Source organism: Chaetodon trifascialis, chromosome 17 (genome assembly GCF_039877785.1).
Source record: "Chaetodon trifascialis isolate fChaTrf1 chromosome 17, fChaTrf1.hap1, whole genome shotgun sequence".
In the NCBI taxonomy this organism is placed as follows: Eukaryota; Metazoa; Chordata; class Actinopteri; order Chaetodontiformes; family Chaetodontidae; genus Chaetodon; species Chaetodon trifascialis.
The window spans coordinates 11,689,789-11,704,131 of NC_092072.1; the positions used below are offsets into that span (position 1 = coordinate 11,689,789).

Below are 14,343 nucleotides of genomic sequence, written 5' to 3' on the forward strand. Positions count from 1 at the left end.
CCTAATATTCTGACGTCCACTGGTCCTCGCAGGAGGGTGTGTTTACATCGACGTCACAGCAGTTTGCTGAAAGGGTAAGTAAAGTGTCTTTTAATTTCGTCGATTAAACAGTGATATTGAAATAACGCAAAATTCTGGGTACGTCCTGCCTCTTACCACAATACTGCCCACCAATATCAAGTCCAGTGTGTACAAACAAGTACTTATATGGCCCAGTTATGATAAATCATGAACAAGGTGCCTACGAGCTAGCCTCGACAGCTAACTTCGGGCTAGCTAGTTCGGCCAAACAAGATACTGGAGACTGATGATCGGCTTTCTTCGAGGGGAAGATTTTCTCCTGATTGTCAGTCGATCAGCAAGTTCTTCGAGTAATGTTAATGCATTTATAAACGTAGCTTGGACGTTTTGTAAGTTTTGGACTTGTTTAGCCACTGTAGCTAACCTGTACTTCCCGGACTAATGCTCTGAAAAGCGAACAAAGTCTGCCTTTTCATAGATATACAGTTACATGGTGTTCATCAGTTCAGCTGAGAAAAATGATCTCTTTCTGTCTTTGTTTAGCCAAGAATTCTGGTGCATCTTTTATGGCCTAAACAAGAACCACACGCTTTATATATTTGGGAAATTGTACCTTTGTTATTATTTCGATTTCCATGTTTTACCGCGTACGAGTGTTAATGTCTTATCATGCTAGTCGAGGGTGTACACCTCGCCTGAGGAACAAGCGTGTCAGAAATGAAACCATAATACCAAATATACGAAGAATAAAAAGCCAACGTTATGGCAGGTAGAAGTTGTATTTATAGTGTTTTCATCTTAGTCACATTAAACACTAAGTTATACAACAGAAAATGTCTTTCATCCATTCTTAAATCCCTTGAGCAATGCTTTTGTTGAGAAAGTGGGAAAGCTTTGCAGTTGAGTTAGATTTGACTGTCTGTTTTTGGTCACAATTATTAGTGAGCTGTTTTGACATAGCTTAAATCTGTTTCAGATCAAGTTCTGATACATTGGCATCATGTTTCATGGGATACCAGTTACAGGAAGTGTGGGAGGAGGTAAGACATTCAAATAAATCCAGTGTCTAAAATTTAGGTATTCAAATTGTGCAGTCATTATCCTTTCAATGGTAAATAACAGCTGATGTCATTATTTTTTTCCCCACAGCTCCGGCCAATAAGCCTGAGTTATATGAGGTAAATGCAACTGCTTTCGTTTGTTTTCATTAAGGCTCTGCAAACAGGATTTTTAATCAATATAAACCATCAAAAAAAAAACAAAAAAAAAACACAGTCAATGAAATTACAATTATTTGTATTGTTTTGTCAATTTTATGCTGAGGAAAAATTACCATCTTTATGGCTGTTACTACTACAAGAAAAGCTTCATTAAAACTGAACTAAAACCAGGGGTGGAATCAGAAATATGGGATGTTCTGTTAGCTATAGCAAGACCTTCACTATAAGTCATGTTTTTTTCAGGAAGTGAAATTATACAAAAACGCAAGAGAACGAGAGAAGTAAGTGTCATATATTACCAATTATCAGCCTAACACAAACACACAGTAACCCAGAGATTTATGATATGGCCAGTGTTGTAACACCTCTTTATTATCCCTGTTTCTGAAGGTATGATAACATGGCAGAGTTGTTTGCTGTTGTCAAGACCCTTCAGGCCCTGGAGAAGGCTTACATTAAGGACTGTGTCACACCAAATGAGTGAGTTACACTGAGTTTATATTTTGTTTTTAAAAGACTGACAAAAAATCCACCCATGACCTTGATTGTATGATGATTAACATACAAGAGTTCTTTGTTTCAGGTACACTGCTTCATGTTCCAGATTGTTGGTTCAGTATAAGGCTGCTTTCAAGCAGGTGCAGGGCTCTGATGTGGGCTCCATCGATGAGTTCTGCAGGAAGTACAGAGTGAGTTCCTATTTGGACCGCGGATGATTTCATGACCTTTTTAACTTTGTTGTCTCAAATGGGCTGTGCAGTTTTTGTTAGTAAGGATGCTACTCCTGTCATGTTGTTTCCTAGCTTGACTGCCCACTCGCCATGGAAAGGATTAAGGAGGATCGGCCAATCACCATCAAGGATGACAAGGGCAACCTGAACCGCTGCATTGCAGATATAGTTTCTGTACGTCCTCTCTCCCCTCCATTATATTAAACAGTCAGTGCAAATGGGAGGCTTATTTAGGATGTCTGCCAGACTACAAATTGTTGGAGTCATATTTTTTATAAAATGATTAAGTGTGTTCAGTTCTAGTACTAAGTGGCTGAAGTGGTTTCACTTAATTTGGCTCATCCTCCAGTCAGTCATTGAAGAATGTGAATGGGTGTTGCCAGTGGCATCCACTGCCAACTTTGATCTTAACATAAAATCAGACAAACTAATAAAATCAGTAGGAGGACAGTGTAAAATTGGCAGAGACCGTGTGTCCTGTTTGTGTAGCCAGCCAAAAGAAATTTGAGCTTTGTCTCATTGTTTGTCACTTTCTCCCCTTTTCTAATCTTCAGCTTTTCATCACTGTGATGGACAAGCTGAGACTGGAGATTAGGGCCATGGATGAGGTAAAAAAAAAAAAAAAAAGTAAAATTTTAATAATAGACAGACTTAAACATTTGCTTAACTGATTCTTTTCCATTGGTCTAGATCCAGCCAGACCTGAGGGAACTGATGGAAACCATGAACAGAATGAGCAACATGCCTCCAGACTCTGAGGCTAAGGACAAAGTCAGCCTCTGGTTAGTTCCATTCAGTTTACAGTGTTTATTTTGTCATGCCTGATGCCATTTCAGTGCAGAATGCTAAGTACTATTTTAGCCATGGTAACACACATACTTACTTTGTTGGGGATGCTTGTGTCCACAAAGTAAAGTTATATTGCTTTCTAGTATTTCATCCATGTGTGTTCATTTGTAGCAGACTGTTGGCTCTGGGATTCGTAGTTGCCAGTCTGTTTTGACTCTATTTTGGTCCAGTCATGATTGGGTCATGTAGCAACGTGTACTGTTCATTATGTTAAAGCATTTTTGCAGTTGAGGAAAAACAGAATTTATGGCTTAGTTGGCTGCCCGCTGACATGTAACTCTAATTATAGGAATATTATGACTATAATTAAGCTTAATTAGTAGCTAACTAAAACAACTTAATATCTATAATAACTACATATTCACTATCTTAAATAGATGTTTACTTTTTCATGACACAGGCGAACATTCAGTCAGACCTGTATAAATTCCTCAACAGCAAGATCATGGAGCCAGATCAGATAACTTGTGCTGAAGCATCACACCAATGACAAACATGACAACCATGGGATTTTCTTTGCTTCGGCCTGAAAGGGCTCTCAAAGTGGACTCTGATAACTCATGCAATAACCTAGCAGTGAATATTTAATAATATATTAAAGGTGCCCTGAGGTGTTTTCTTGTAAACAAACCCAAGTTACATTTACAATCAGTGTCACTCACCAAAATGCACAGATAAAATGATTTAAAACAGTTTTTCATACCTGTAATCCACCTTGATTTTAATTTTTTCCCACCAGGTTGACCACCCTCAGCAGCATGTCAGCCTCAGATGAGCTGGATGATAATCAGGTGCGTCAGATGCTGTTTGATCTGGAGTCGGCGTACAATGCCTTCAACCGCTTCCTCCACTCCTCGTAAAGCATCTATCCATCGCTGAAACCATCTGTTTGAAATTCTGACTCTACTATCTCTTAAGTTAAAAAAGAAACACTCTACTTTCTCCTTATTGCTATTGGCAGGGAGTGGATTTATGTCTGGACAGGTTGTCTGTCTTATATCCCCCAAATTCTTTCCATTTGTTTCCTTCATTAATGTTGTGTACTATTCAAATGTCACCGCCTTGTGTACTCCACTGTGTCTGGCACATCATGCTACATGCAGCCTTGCCCACCAGGCTCGCCCTGTGCTGTGAGATGCTCCATTGGCCTCTTTTCTAGCCAGACTTGTGTGATAAATCTTTTAACATTGGCTGTTTATTCTGCCCTTGACAAAACAGTTTACTTCTAACTTTGTACTGTAATATCAAAAAGGTCTAATTTTGTACTTAAGTTTTGCAGAGCACCAACAAAGAAGCATGATACAATTATATTGGGCATAGTCTGCACATGAAGAAAAGGTTGCAACAGCCAAAGCCTTTGTATTATTGGTAAGATGAATATATATTTTTTTCTTTTTAGTATCCCTATTCTATCCATTACCTGTCACTTGCGGTCAGATTAGCATTTTTTGTCTGTATACTATATTTGTTTTTCTATCACACACACGTTTCTACTGTAGAAGCCTACAATAGTTTTTGTCAATAGATTAAAAGAAGCTGACAGATGTTAATAAATGCAGCTGTTGATTGGACTTAAAGATGTTTCGACTGCACTTCAAATTAATAATGATATTGAAACTATGGTGGAAGGAATTATTTGTGTACATTTTTAGCCCTGTTTTCTGTTAACATAACTAATCCATATTTCCTTTAGGAGTGAGGGTTTGGCCACATTGAGTGGGCAAAAGCGAGGTGGACACACCTCCTCCTTACTTTGCTTGCTAAATATGTTTCAACCTTCAAGCACCATTAGGGAGAACATATTTATTAAGATTTATCATTGTAAATAATAGTTTTTGATTTTTAAATAAGAGCCTGTAACACCTTTTTCGAAATAAAGATGAAAAATCTACCTCCAACTTCATTTGTATTGTGTGTGTGTCTGTGAATAACATTAAGATTTGTCCATATGAATATGTACATAATGTGCACATTATTAAAATACTGTTGCCAATATGGATGATAAACACATATTGGTAACAGTGTCAACTAGGACTCCTATGCTGAAATGATGCTAGCTTGTGTTTATTTGAAAATATGTAATGTCAGCCAGATATACTGTATAGGTTTTGCTAACTGTAATGCATTAGTTTGAGAATTACAGACATGTTCAGTTTTAGCCTTTGGACACTTGCTTTACTGTTTATTGCTCTTTTATGTATGCCGATCACAATCGCTACTGTTTTAATTGCTTCCTTCTTACATGCCTGTTGTATTTTCCGAGGTGAATCATTTACTTCTGCCGCTGTTACTTCTCCGAAGTTCAATTTATTATTCATGGGTTAGCCAGGGTTGGTCGCCGATGAGGCTATAGTTGATCCACTATGACAAGAAGTTTTGCGTCTAAAACAAGGAAGTCTTCTTATAAATCCAACTAATCTTCTTGGCAGCACCATATGTCCATCCGCGGCAGCCGTATGAATGAGCGAATCAGGAAGCGCTCTTGCGGCGGCTCCTTTAAGGAGCAGGGAGCAGCATATTCGTTGCTATGACGACGTGAAATGACAAAACTCCACAGCTCGTCCGTTTGCAGCAGCAGATTGGGACTCACGAAACTCAGTGCAGAGAGTATTAACCATCAGCGCAACAAACAGCAACAGATAAGTTACAGAACAGGTGAATCAGTGTTTTTCCAATCAGTCCTCGGAGTTAAAGACGAACCTGCGGCTTCTCAAGGGTCTGATTGATTGAACGGCAAGCAACGCGGCGTTTGTCCACAAGTATACAGACTGGGTCCTGAGCGAGGACTCCACTGTTGTTGCCGTTCATTTTTCGTCAAAGTGTCAGCAGCGTTAAGTTTGATGCTGCAGCTCTCACACTTGTCACCAGCCGTTTTAACGCCCGTGCTCCGGACATTAAGCTCGTTTTAAGACCGAGGACTAACCAGAGTATGGCGATGATCTTTGTGTGAGCAGGGGAACCAGCTGCCAGAGAAAATGAACAAAAAATATGAATCGGCGAACGTGTCCGAGGTGGAGGAACACATTTCTCTGAAGTATGAAATCAAGAGGAGACTTGGAAAAGGGGTGAGTGACTTTTCCCCCTTCATTTTACTGGATTTCATTTAAATGGACGTTAATGTAACTGCACGTGCAGTTGGTATCAAAACCCATTTAAGCACCTGGCACGAGAGCATTTCACATACGCTTTGTGAGTCTTCAAACACTTTAAATGCCGTTTCCGCCTCCTACGCACCTGCACAAAAATGTTTCCAGCAACTTTAAGCCCCCGATGTACTTTAACCTTAAGAGAAATTCCTGCAATTATCCAGACTTAAGGTCCTCAGTGAATACCAGTGTTGTAAGCAGCGCGGGGTTTATTTACTTTGGCAGGACAAACGCTTTCCTTGCGGATCAGCTGATGTGTGAGGACACATCAGAGGCCAAACCCTTTTGTTTTTCTCTCCACTGCTACGGTTGCCACATGACTAAAAACAGCCTGGTTTCTTTCCATAGACTGTCCACAGAGACTCACAAATTGCTGTTCTGCCTGAAGTGGCCAGGTGGTAACTGCCACGTAGTCATGTCACACTGGCTAACTAGACCTACCTGAGGCCCTGAGGTTGGCTGTGACTCATGTTACACAGCTGCTGAACCTGTTTACAGTTGACTGGTGGGATGGTTATGGCCTGTGCAGTGATGCTTCACGGAGCCACACAATAGTGATCGGGACTGTGGTAATTGCCTTTAGAGAGTCATCTTTTGCAGACTGCGAATAAACCTCCTCTGTTAATGTGTTTCTCTGGAGTTTTGACAAAGTCACCAGAGCTGTGTGAATCTGATCCACTGTCTCCAGTGATCATGCGGCTCCTTGTGTCTCTACAGTAGCAGTGTGCTCTCATGCCTCACTGCCGCCACTGTTGCGCTTGACATAGTCAGGGCTGTAGCTCCCTCATAGGACACTGAGGTCATGTCCTTACCTGTTTTCTTTTGTATGAATATGGCCATCAGACATGCAGTTTATGTTTTCTAATTAAAAGTTGCATAGTGGCTTTTTAAAAGGAATATACCAATATCGTTGGAACTTTGACCTTAAATTTGTCATTTTTTACGCAAGTGAGTTTCTGTGTGTGGTTTGTGGTCTACTGGGAGCACAGCAAAACTGATACAGCGTAACTGCTGATTCCTGGCTATAGTCCCAACCGCAGTGTTTCCTTAATTTAGTTTCCTGCAGTTAAAATTTAGTCAGTGTTTGACTGAATATAAGCCACCTCCTGCATGATGTGTTACTGTGTTTTGTCTGTCCCAGGCCTATGGCATTGTATGGAAAGCAGTTGACAGACAGACAGGTGAGATTGTGGCTGTGAAGAAGATCTTTGACGCCTTCAGGAACAGGACCGATGCTCAGGTGTGTGCTTGATGTGTGTGACAGTGAAGTAAAGTCATTACTGGAACCTGTTAACTTTATTTTCACATCTCGTGTGCTGTCTAGCCTAATAGTTCCCAGCATGTGACCCCTTAAAAATCAAGTAATGTCAGCAGTTTCATTTGACCAGGGTTGTGACCAATTCAACCAAAAAAAATATGATTTGAATGATCTTCTGCAGTCAGACGAGTTAAAAGAATCCAGAAATTCACAAGATCAGAAACAGCAATAAAGGTGAGGTCTGAGAAAATGTTTGTCCTTCTTTCCTAAACTTCACCTGTTTCAGTGGAAAGATGAGTTTGGTTAATGGTTTAACTGAACAGGAGGTTTGTGTGTGTGCCTACTTTATGGCTGCATGTTGCTTGTAGAGTTCATATCCTAACTATGATTTTATTTCCTTTTGCAGCGGACATTCAGGGAAATCATGTTCCTCCAGGTAACAATAATTGTCCTCCCCAAAAAATGCCCCAAAAACTGAAAGAATGAATGTGTTAAATGTACAAAATGTTAGGTGACTCACTCTGTTCATGATGTTCTATTGTTTTGTCAGGGAGTCTGTGAATGCATCACCAGTAAAATAAAATTCCTAATTCCACTACAAAAACATGCCCCATATATGTAACAACAGGGAAATTCCTTTTATATACCATAACATATATACCATACACTGTAACATATTACATATTCGTATTTATTAAAAGTCCGCTCCACTGATACTGCTACTGTAGTTAGAAGAAGTAGAAGCACTACCTATGTGCTTCTAGTGCTTTTGCTAAATATTCAAATGACTTTCCAGTACATCAATGTCCATCCATCCGTCCATTTTCTATACCCGACTATCCCTTTTTGGGGTTGCGGGGGGGCTGCAGCCTATCCCAGCTGTCAACAGGCAAAAGGCGGGGTACACCCTGAACCGGTCGCCAGTCAATCACAGGGCAATGTATACAGACAGACATTCACACTCACACTCATACCTAAGGACAATTTCATAGTCACCAATTAACCTAATGAGCATGTTTTTGGTCTGTGGGAGGAAGCCGGAGTACCCGGAGAGAACCCACGCATGCACGGGAGGAACATGCAAACTTCACACAGAAAGGCCCTGTCTGACCCGGGGATCGAACCGGTGACCCTCTTGCTGTGAGGCATGCACACTAGCTGCTGCTCCACCATGCCACCCTACATCAATGTCAAAATATCAAAACGATTTGGTTTTCTAAATAGTCTTTTCATTCAGCTTTGTTATCATCTTGAAGGAAATTAGGTGTTCAGAGGAACACACTGCCAACCGTGTGCTTTATATCCTTATGTAACATATTCCTGTTTCACTCTTTATTTGCTGACCTACATTCATGTGACCTTCAGCTGTGTCACTGCCCCCCTAATCAGCTGTTGTCATTCATACAGTGGCCATTATGTAACGTGTTGAAACTGTCCCTGTAGGTTTACACAACATTGACACAATGCCTGCTGGTTATTATGGGTCAGACAGTAGTGTGTGTGTGTGTGTGTGTGTGTGTGTGTGTGTGTGTGTGTGTGTGTGTGTGTGTGTGTGTGTGTGTGTGTGTGTGTGTGTGTGTGTGTGTGTGTGTGTGTGTGTGTGTGTGTGTGTGCGTGCTTTCTGTTACTAAATATCTCTTTCCTGTGTGCAGGAGTTTGGAGATCATCCAAACATTGTCAAACTTCTAAATGTCATCAGAGCACAAAATGATAAGGACATTTATCTCATCTTTGAATATATGGGTGAGTGTTCGAAGTTTTTGTATGTTCGGAGTGCTGCAGAAACATGTAACAATAAAAGCTTCAGTGGTTCTTAGCAGTTCAACTTGGCACTGAATTGGCCAAGGTGTGTGTGTGTTGGTGTGTGTGTGACAGAGAGAAAAGCACCCTTGGCTGGCTGCACTGTCTTACTGCTGAGTCCACAGATTGGCCTCCCCCTCTCTGCAGTCTAATCCCTGACTGTACACCAGCACCCCAGCATGGACCTCTGCTGTTTCTCTCTGCCGTTTCATTTTCCGGATACTGCTTGGTTGAAACCAGTGTGCATGTGATTATAGAGGAGCGTGAGTTTAGCAACTCAATGCCAAATCATGGTTGAGAATGCTCTTGAGTATAAGTGAGGATGATTGGCACTCCAGTCATCAGTGGATGTCACTGTAACAGTCACAAAATTGTCATCAGTGTTTGCTTTCTGCTCTGTGCCAGATACGGATCTGCATGCAGTGATAAAGAAAGGCACCTTGCTGAAGGACATCCACAAACGTTACGTGATGTACCAGCTCCTCAAAGCCATCAAGTACCTTCACTCTGGAAGTGTTATCCACAGGGACCAAAAGGTACACATTAAGCCTTTGTCGCAAATCAGTTGATATGGACAGTTAGTATTTAAAGTGTACATGTTTGGCAGTTACTGATGAACTTTTGTCATTCAATGAATTGATTTAATTGTTTAAGCTCCAGTGTAAAGCTAAAAATCTGAGTCATTATGTCCAAAATGCTGTGTTTATGACATCACAGTCAGTAGTGCTTACACAAGTCTGCTGGCACATCCTCACATAATGGCCTCTGACTCTAGAGACTAGAATTTCATCCGCCTTGTTCCCCTACATGTCTGCTCTTCCTCCTCTTTTCACTCCTCGTGTTATTTCTGTTTTCATACCTCGGTCCTGACCCGTAGATAAGTACAAATCAAACACTTATTGTCCCTATGAAGAATGTTTCTCTTGTGTGTGTTTCCCACAGCCATCCAACGTGCTGTTGGACACTGACTGTGTAGTCAAGCTGTGTGATTTCGGCTTGGCCAGATCACTCAATCAGATCCAAGAGGACAGTGGGAATCCAGCGCTGACGGAGTACGTGGCGACGCGGTGGTACAGAGCTCCCGAGATCCTGCTGGGATCCACAAGGTATCAGCTGTGATGAGCGTCTGTTGTTAGTATCTGTACCAGAGCCTCTGCTTGTGCTTGTTCTTCACAAGAGTTGATTTAACAGATAGATAAAATGGCATTTTTTGAGGAGACAGAATGCTTCTGTAGAAAATTGGTTATGAGTGTACCAAACCGTAAAAGGAGTACTTCTCATCCTAAGGTACACTAAAGGTGTGGACATGTGGAGCCTTGGCTGTATCCTGGGAGAGATGCTGCTGGGAAAAGCCCTGTTCCCTGGGACCTCCACCATCAACCAAATAGAGAAGATCATGAGTGCCATACCACACCCCAGCCCAGAAGGTGATTAAAGAACTGAAATTCATTTAAGCTCCCCCACACTTTGCTTTTAGTAATGAGCAGAGTCCATTACTATGAACTAACTGAGTGCATTTTAATTTTCAGATATTCTCGCAATCAAGTCTGAATATGGATCCTCTGTCATTCAGAGGATGTTACTGAAGTAAGAAAATCTTTTCTTTCATATTATTTATGAAAATCCTACTGTACACTGTTAACAATGGAGAGATTCTTTTTGCACATGTACATGTCCAAATGTCCAAATATTAATAAGCAACCATGCACCTGTTGCATTTTAATTCATGAGGATTATTTATATGTGAATACAGAGTGTGCACAGTTGATGCTTGGCCCCTTGCTGACCTTGTTACTCCTCTAGAGCTAGTTTAGGGAGTGACAATAACAAATTTCTTCCCCTCCACTGGGATGATCACAATCAGAGGTTACAGACGGAGGTGGGGCTGATTATATGCTCAGGGAGGTGGAGCAGCGATTATTGCAGAGATGCAGTAGCGGCAAAGCAAAATCATAAGCAATGACAGCTTACATAGACCACCTTGTTGAAAAGGGTGTGTTGGATACTTTGTGCAGAGAATGATGGGATGTTTGAAGGAGCAGGGAGAGCCAAATTGTCTGGTTATACTAGCACGCAGGCTTTGCTGCTCCTCATCTCTTCTTGAGGTTAGGTTTTTAAGATGTCCAACAGTGTTATAGGAACGCAACACTAAATGGCCGAGGTACTCTTTAAAATTTCGTTCTTTCTTCCTCCACCAGACCTCAGGTGCCTTTGGAAGATCTTCTCCAACCGTCTGTGCCTCCTGACGCTCTGGACCTGATGCGAGGTTTGCTGGTTTTCAATCCAGACAAACGGCTGACTGCTGAGCAAGCCCTCCAACACCCATATGTAGCCAGGTAATAAGGCTCAAGAGTTCAGAGTGATTCAGGGATGAGTAGCTGTGGTCAGTTTTTCCTCTCCGTGCTTTGCTGCCAGTGCTAGATTGAGATTAGCGAGATCAAAGTTTGTACCATTATGCTACTGTTACTATCATTAAATTAATTGCTGCCATTTATCCATGACTGTGTTTTCTGTCCCTGTAGGTTTCATAGTCCAGCCAAGGAACCAGCTCTTAACTATGATGTAGTGCTGCCAGTGGATGATGGCATACAATTATCTGTGGTTCAGTACCGCAACAAACTTTATGAGGTACAAAATGAGTCAGGAATGTTGAGATGGTGAAAGTGAATTTATTTTTTACACAGTAAAACTATTACAAAGTAGTGTGCTGCAAAAATGTTTTATTTTTATATCTGATTGTACTCATTAAAAATTATTGTTCCCTTTTTTTTATCTGCAGATGATGCTGGAGAGGAGGACTAATCAGGGGATGCTAAGGCTGATCCAGCCAAAGGACAGAGGCTGTGTCAGCAGTGACGAGAAGCCCAGTGTGAAAGATAAAGTGGAAAATGCTCCAGTGGCAGCGAATGGAAGCGGGGATTATGACCATGAGGGGAAACCACAGCACGAAAAGACTGATGAGACAAACTATGTGCCTTCACATACAGGCGTCACCAAACCGGGGCCTGTGAACGTGTCAGCCCTGCCTGCTGTGGAGAGGACGAGTCCGTTAGCTAGCCCTGGCTTGGGAAAACTCACATATAACCCCATCACACATGCCCCAAGTAGGTGTGAATTTATCTGGACAGCTTTAACACAAGGCTGGGTATCAAACACATTTTTGTATGTGTACATTTATGTATATAGTACAGAGCATTACAAACTGAACATTGCAATTCAGATTCAGTTGCGTTTCAGATTTCAAGTGTTCTCAATTTTAGAACTCTGACTTCTTTGGTTCAATGAAAAAATAAATTTTGGTGGAAATTGCTGGAAAATTTCTCAAAGTAAGGTACAAAAAAGTATTGTTTTGGTATCAGCACAGAAAATACCCAGCCCTGAGTTCCATGCCTTCACAAAGAAATCTAAACAATATAACTTACATTTAGCTTCATGTAATTTACATGTATTTCTCAAACATACAGTATTTATATACATTTCCTCAGGTAGAAAGCACAAACTCTTCTTTTCTTCATTCAGATGGTTTTGCTCAGAGTCCAGCTGGTCCTCCTCATTACTGCCACTATGCTGCAGCCAGCAGGAGACAAGTGGAGCAGTCCAGTAGTGGACATGCAGCAATATCACCAGCAGAGGGCGCCAACGCTAACATAGTAAGTAGCATACCTCTGTCCTCTTACTGTTTAGTTTTGTTTTCTCTTGCTGTGATGTAATCTTCTTTGGTTTCTATTTTACACACCAGTCTTTTGTTTTTGGCTACTTGCTTTCTCTCCTTATCATGATCTTTTTGTGGCTCACCCAGTACTTTTGTAATGTTTCCCGTTCCCACCCTCATTAGACCATGGACCACATTCTCCAGCGTGGTCGCTCAGCCCCTGTGAACCATAACCGTTGCTTCTCCCTGACCTTAAATCAAACACAGAACAACCCATTGGTTCGTAAAAATGAACCATCCCTGTCCGCTGGGCTACAAGTCACATCTGCACGCCTGGTGAGTCTACCACACCTCAAGACATGCTTGATTAAATATTGATTTAAACATAGCGTGCATGAAAATAAATGGATATTTGAAAGCTGGGCGACTTTCCTAAGATAGATGGAATGGCTGTCTTGGCATATCTAACTTTCTTTTTCTTCCCATGCAGAACCAGCGTTCAAATTCTCAGACTCGTGAGGCTCGGCCACCGCCACGGTTCAGCAAGAAAGTATTTCAGAATAACTGCAATGTGGCAGCTGCAGGCGACCCTCGAGCCAAACTGGGCAGCTATTCTCAGGCCTACGGTACCATCAACAAGACTGACCTGGACAATCTGCTTCGAAGCCGCCCTTACAACCAGTAACTGCTGTTACGTCAGTGGTTACATAAGGGTTGGATGCCATGTGTATTTTAACACGCAACCAAATTTGCCCTCTCTATGATGTTAGTCACATGACAAACTTAAACAGAGAATGTGAAAAGAAACTTTTCGGTGAAACAGCTCTTGTACATTGCACCTACTGTTTGTGAAAACATGTTTGTAAAAATCCAATGCGACTTCATGTTACATTTTTCAGATTGTACCAGCAGTTCATGAAAATATGGACAGGTATAGTTTCTTCAACAGGTTTCACTTAATAGCATTTCTCACAAGGCTGGTTTACCAACCTGGTAGAGAGGGCAAGTGCCTGAGGGCCCTGGAGGCCCATGTTAGATGTGTCAATAGTTTTGTGGTAATTTGCACATTTCTTTGGGAATATGTACAAGTTTGCACATTATCAGATGAAATGTTGAGTTGTCTCCCTGTGTGACTCTGGAGAGATGGTACGTTAACATTCACATGCTAAATATTCCTAAATACAGCTGTGTTTTATAGTTATCACAAACGGTAAGGGTAAGGGCCCACAAATGATTTTTCATGTCGATCTATGTAGCTAATGACCTCCAGGCTAATGGTTTATATACAATAAGGCAGTCAGTTTCAGATGGCCACAGAATAACTGTAAAATATGCAGATCAGTGTTTAAATTGATTATATGCAATAAGGAATTATTTTTCATGTGAATACAGCAGCAATAAGCCTCATTATTCCTCTAATGTGTACAAAAAGAAAAAGGTTAGTGTTTCTTGAACCCAGTTTATAATGTTTACCAGACATGGATGACTGTTGCAGCAAACCAACATAAAGTTTAATAATAAACAGTTAGAAATACTCATATCCTTTACCTGTGTGAAAGTGCTAATACAACAATTTAACAACAAACTAACTAACTAACTAACAAAAAGAAAAACTTCCATTACAAGTAAATATCCTGCGTTCAAAATCCTTCTTTAGCACAAGCAC

General features: G+C 41.1%; 3 protein-coding genes across 4 annotated transcripts in view; 2 read left to right on the forward strand and 1 right to left on the reverse strand.

Annotated features, from left to right (window-relative positions):
- uqcrb (ubiquinol-cytochrome c reductase binding protein) overlaps positions 1 to 14,343 on the reverse strand; it is a 140,375-nt gene that overhangs the window by 71,345 nt on the left and 54,687 nt on the right. The gene's annotated exons all lie outside the window — the stretch shown is intronic.
- On the forward strand, positions 25 to 4,717 carry vps28 (VPS28 subunit of ESCRT-I). 2 transcript variants are annotated; one of them, XM_070985347.1, is made up of 10 exons: positions 25 to 74; positions 998 to 1,061; positions 1,171 to 1,199; positions 1,485 to 1,522; positions 1,632 to 1,721; positions 1,825 to 1,930; positions 2,045 to 2,146; positions 2,527 to 2,580; positions 2,663 to 2,754; positions 3,561 to 4,717. In XM_070985347.1, the coding sequence occupies exons 2-10, from the start codon at positions 1,022 to 1,024 to the stop codon at positions 3,679 to 3,681; spliced, it is 672 nt and encodes a 223-aa protein (XP_070841448.1). In that variant the 5' UTR covers positions 25 to 74; positions 998 to 1,021; the 3' UTR covers positions 3,682 to 4,717. The 2 variants fall into 2 exon arrangements, with proteins under 2 accessions (XP_070841448.1, XP_070841449.1); XM_070985348.1 differs by having other exon boundaries at positions 42 to 83; positions 1,004 to 1,061.
- Positions 5,682 to 14,210, forward strand: mapk15 (mitogen-activated protein kinase 15). Its single transcript, XM_070984702.1, has 14 exons — positions 5,682 to 5,886; positions 7,109 to 7,207; positions 7,632 to 7,661; positions 8,878 to 8,968; positions 9,431 to 9,561; positions 9,968 to 10,131; positions 10,313 to 10,452; positions 10,555 to 10,612; positions 11,224 to 11,361; positions 11,548 to 11,653; positions 11,805 to 12,129; positions 12,545 to 12,675; positions 12,861 to 13,013; positions 13,168 to 14,210. Exons 1-14 carry the CDS (start codon positions 5,797 to 5,799, stop codon positions 13,360 to 13,362), a joined length of 1,851 nt encoding a protein of 616 aa, XP_070840803.1. The 5' UTR covers positions 5,682 to 5,796; the 3' UTR covers positions 13,363 to 14,210.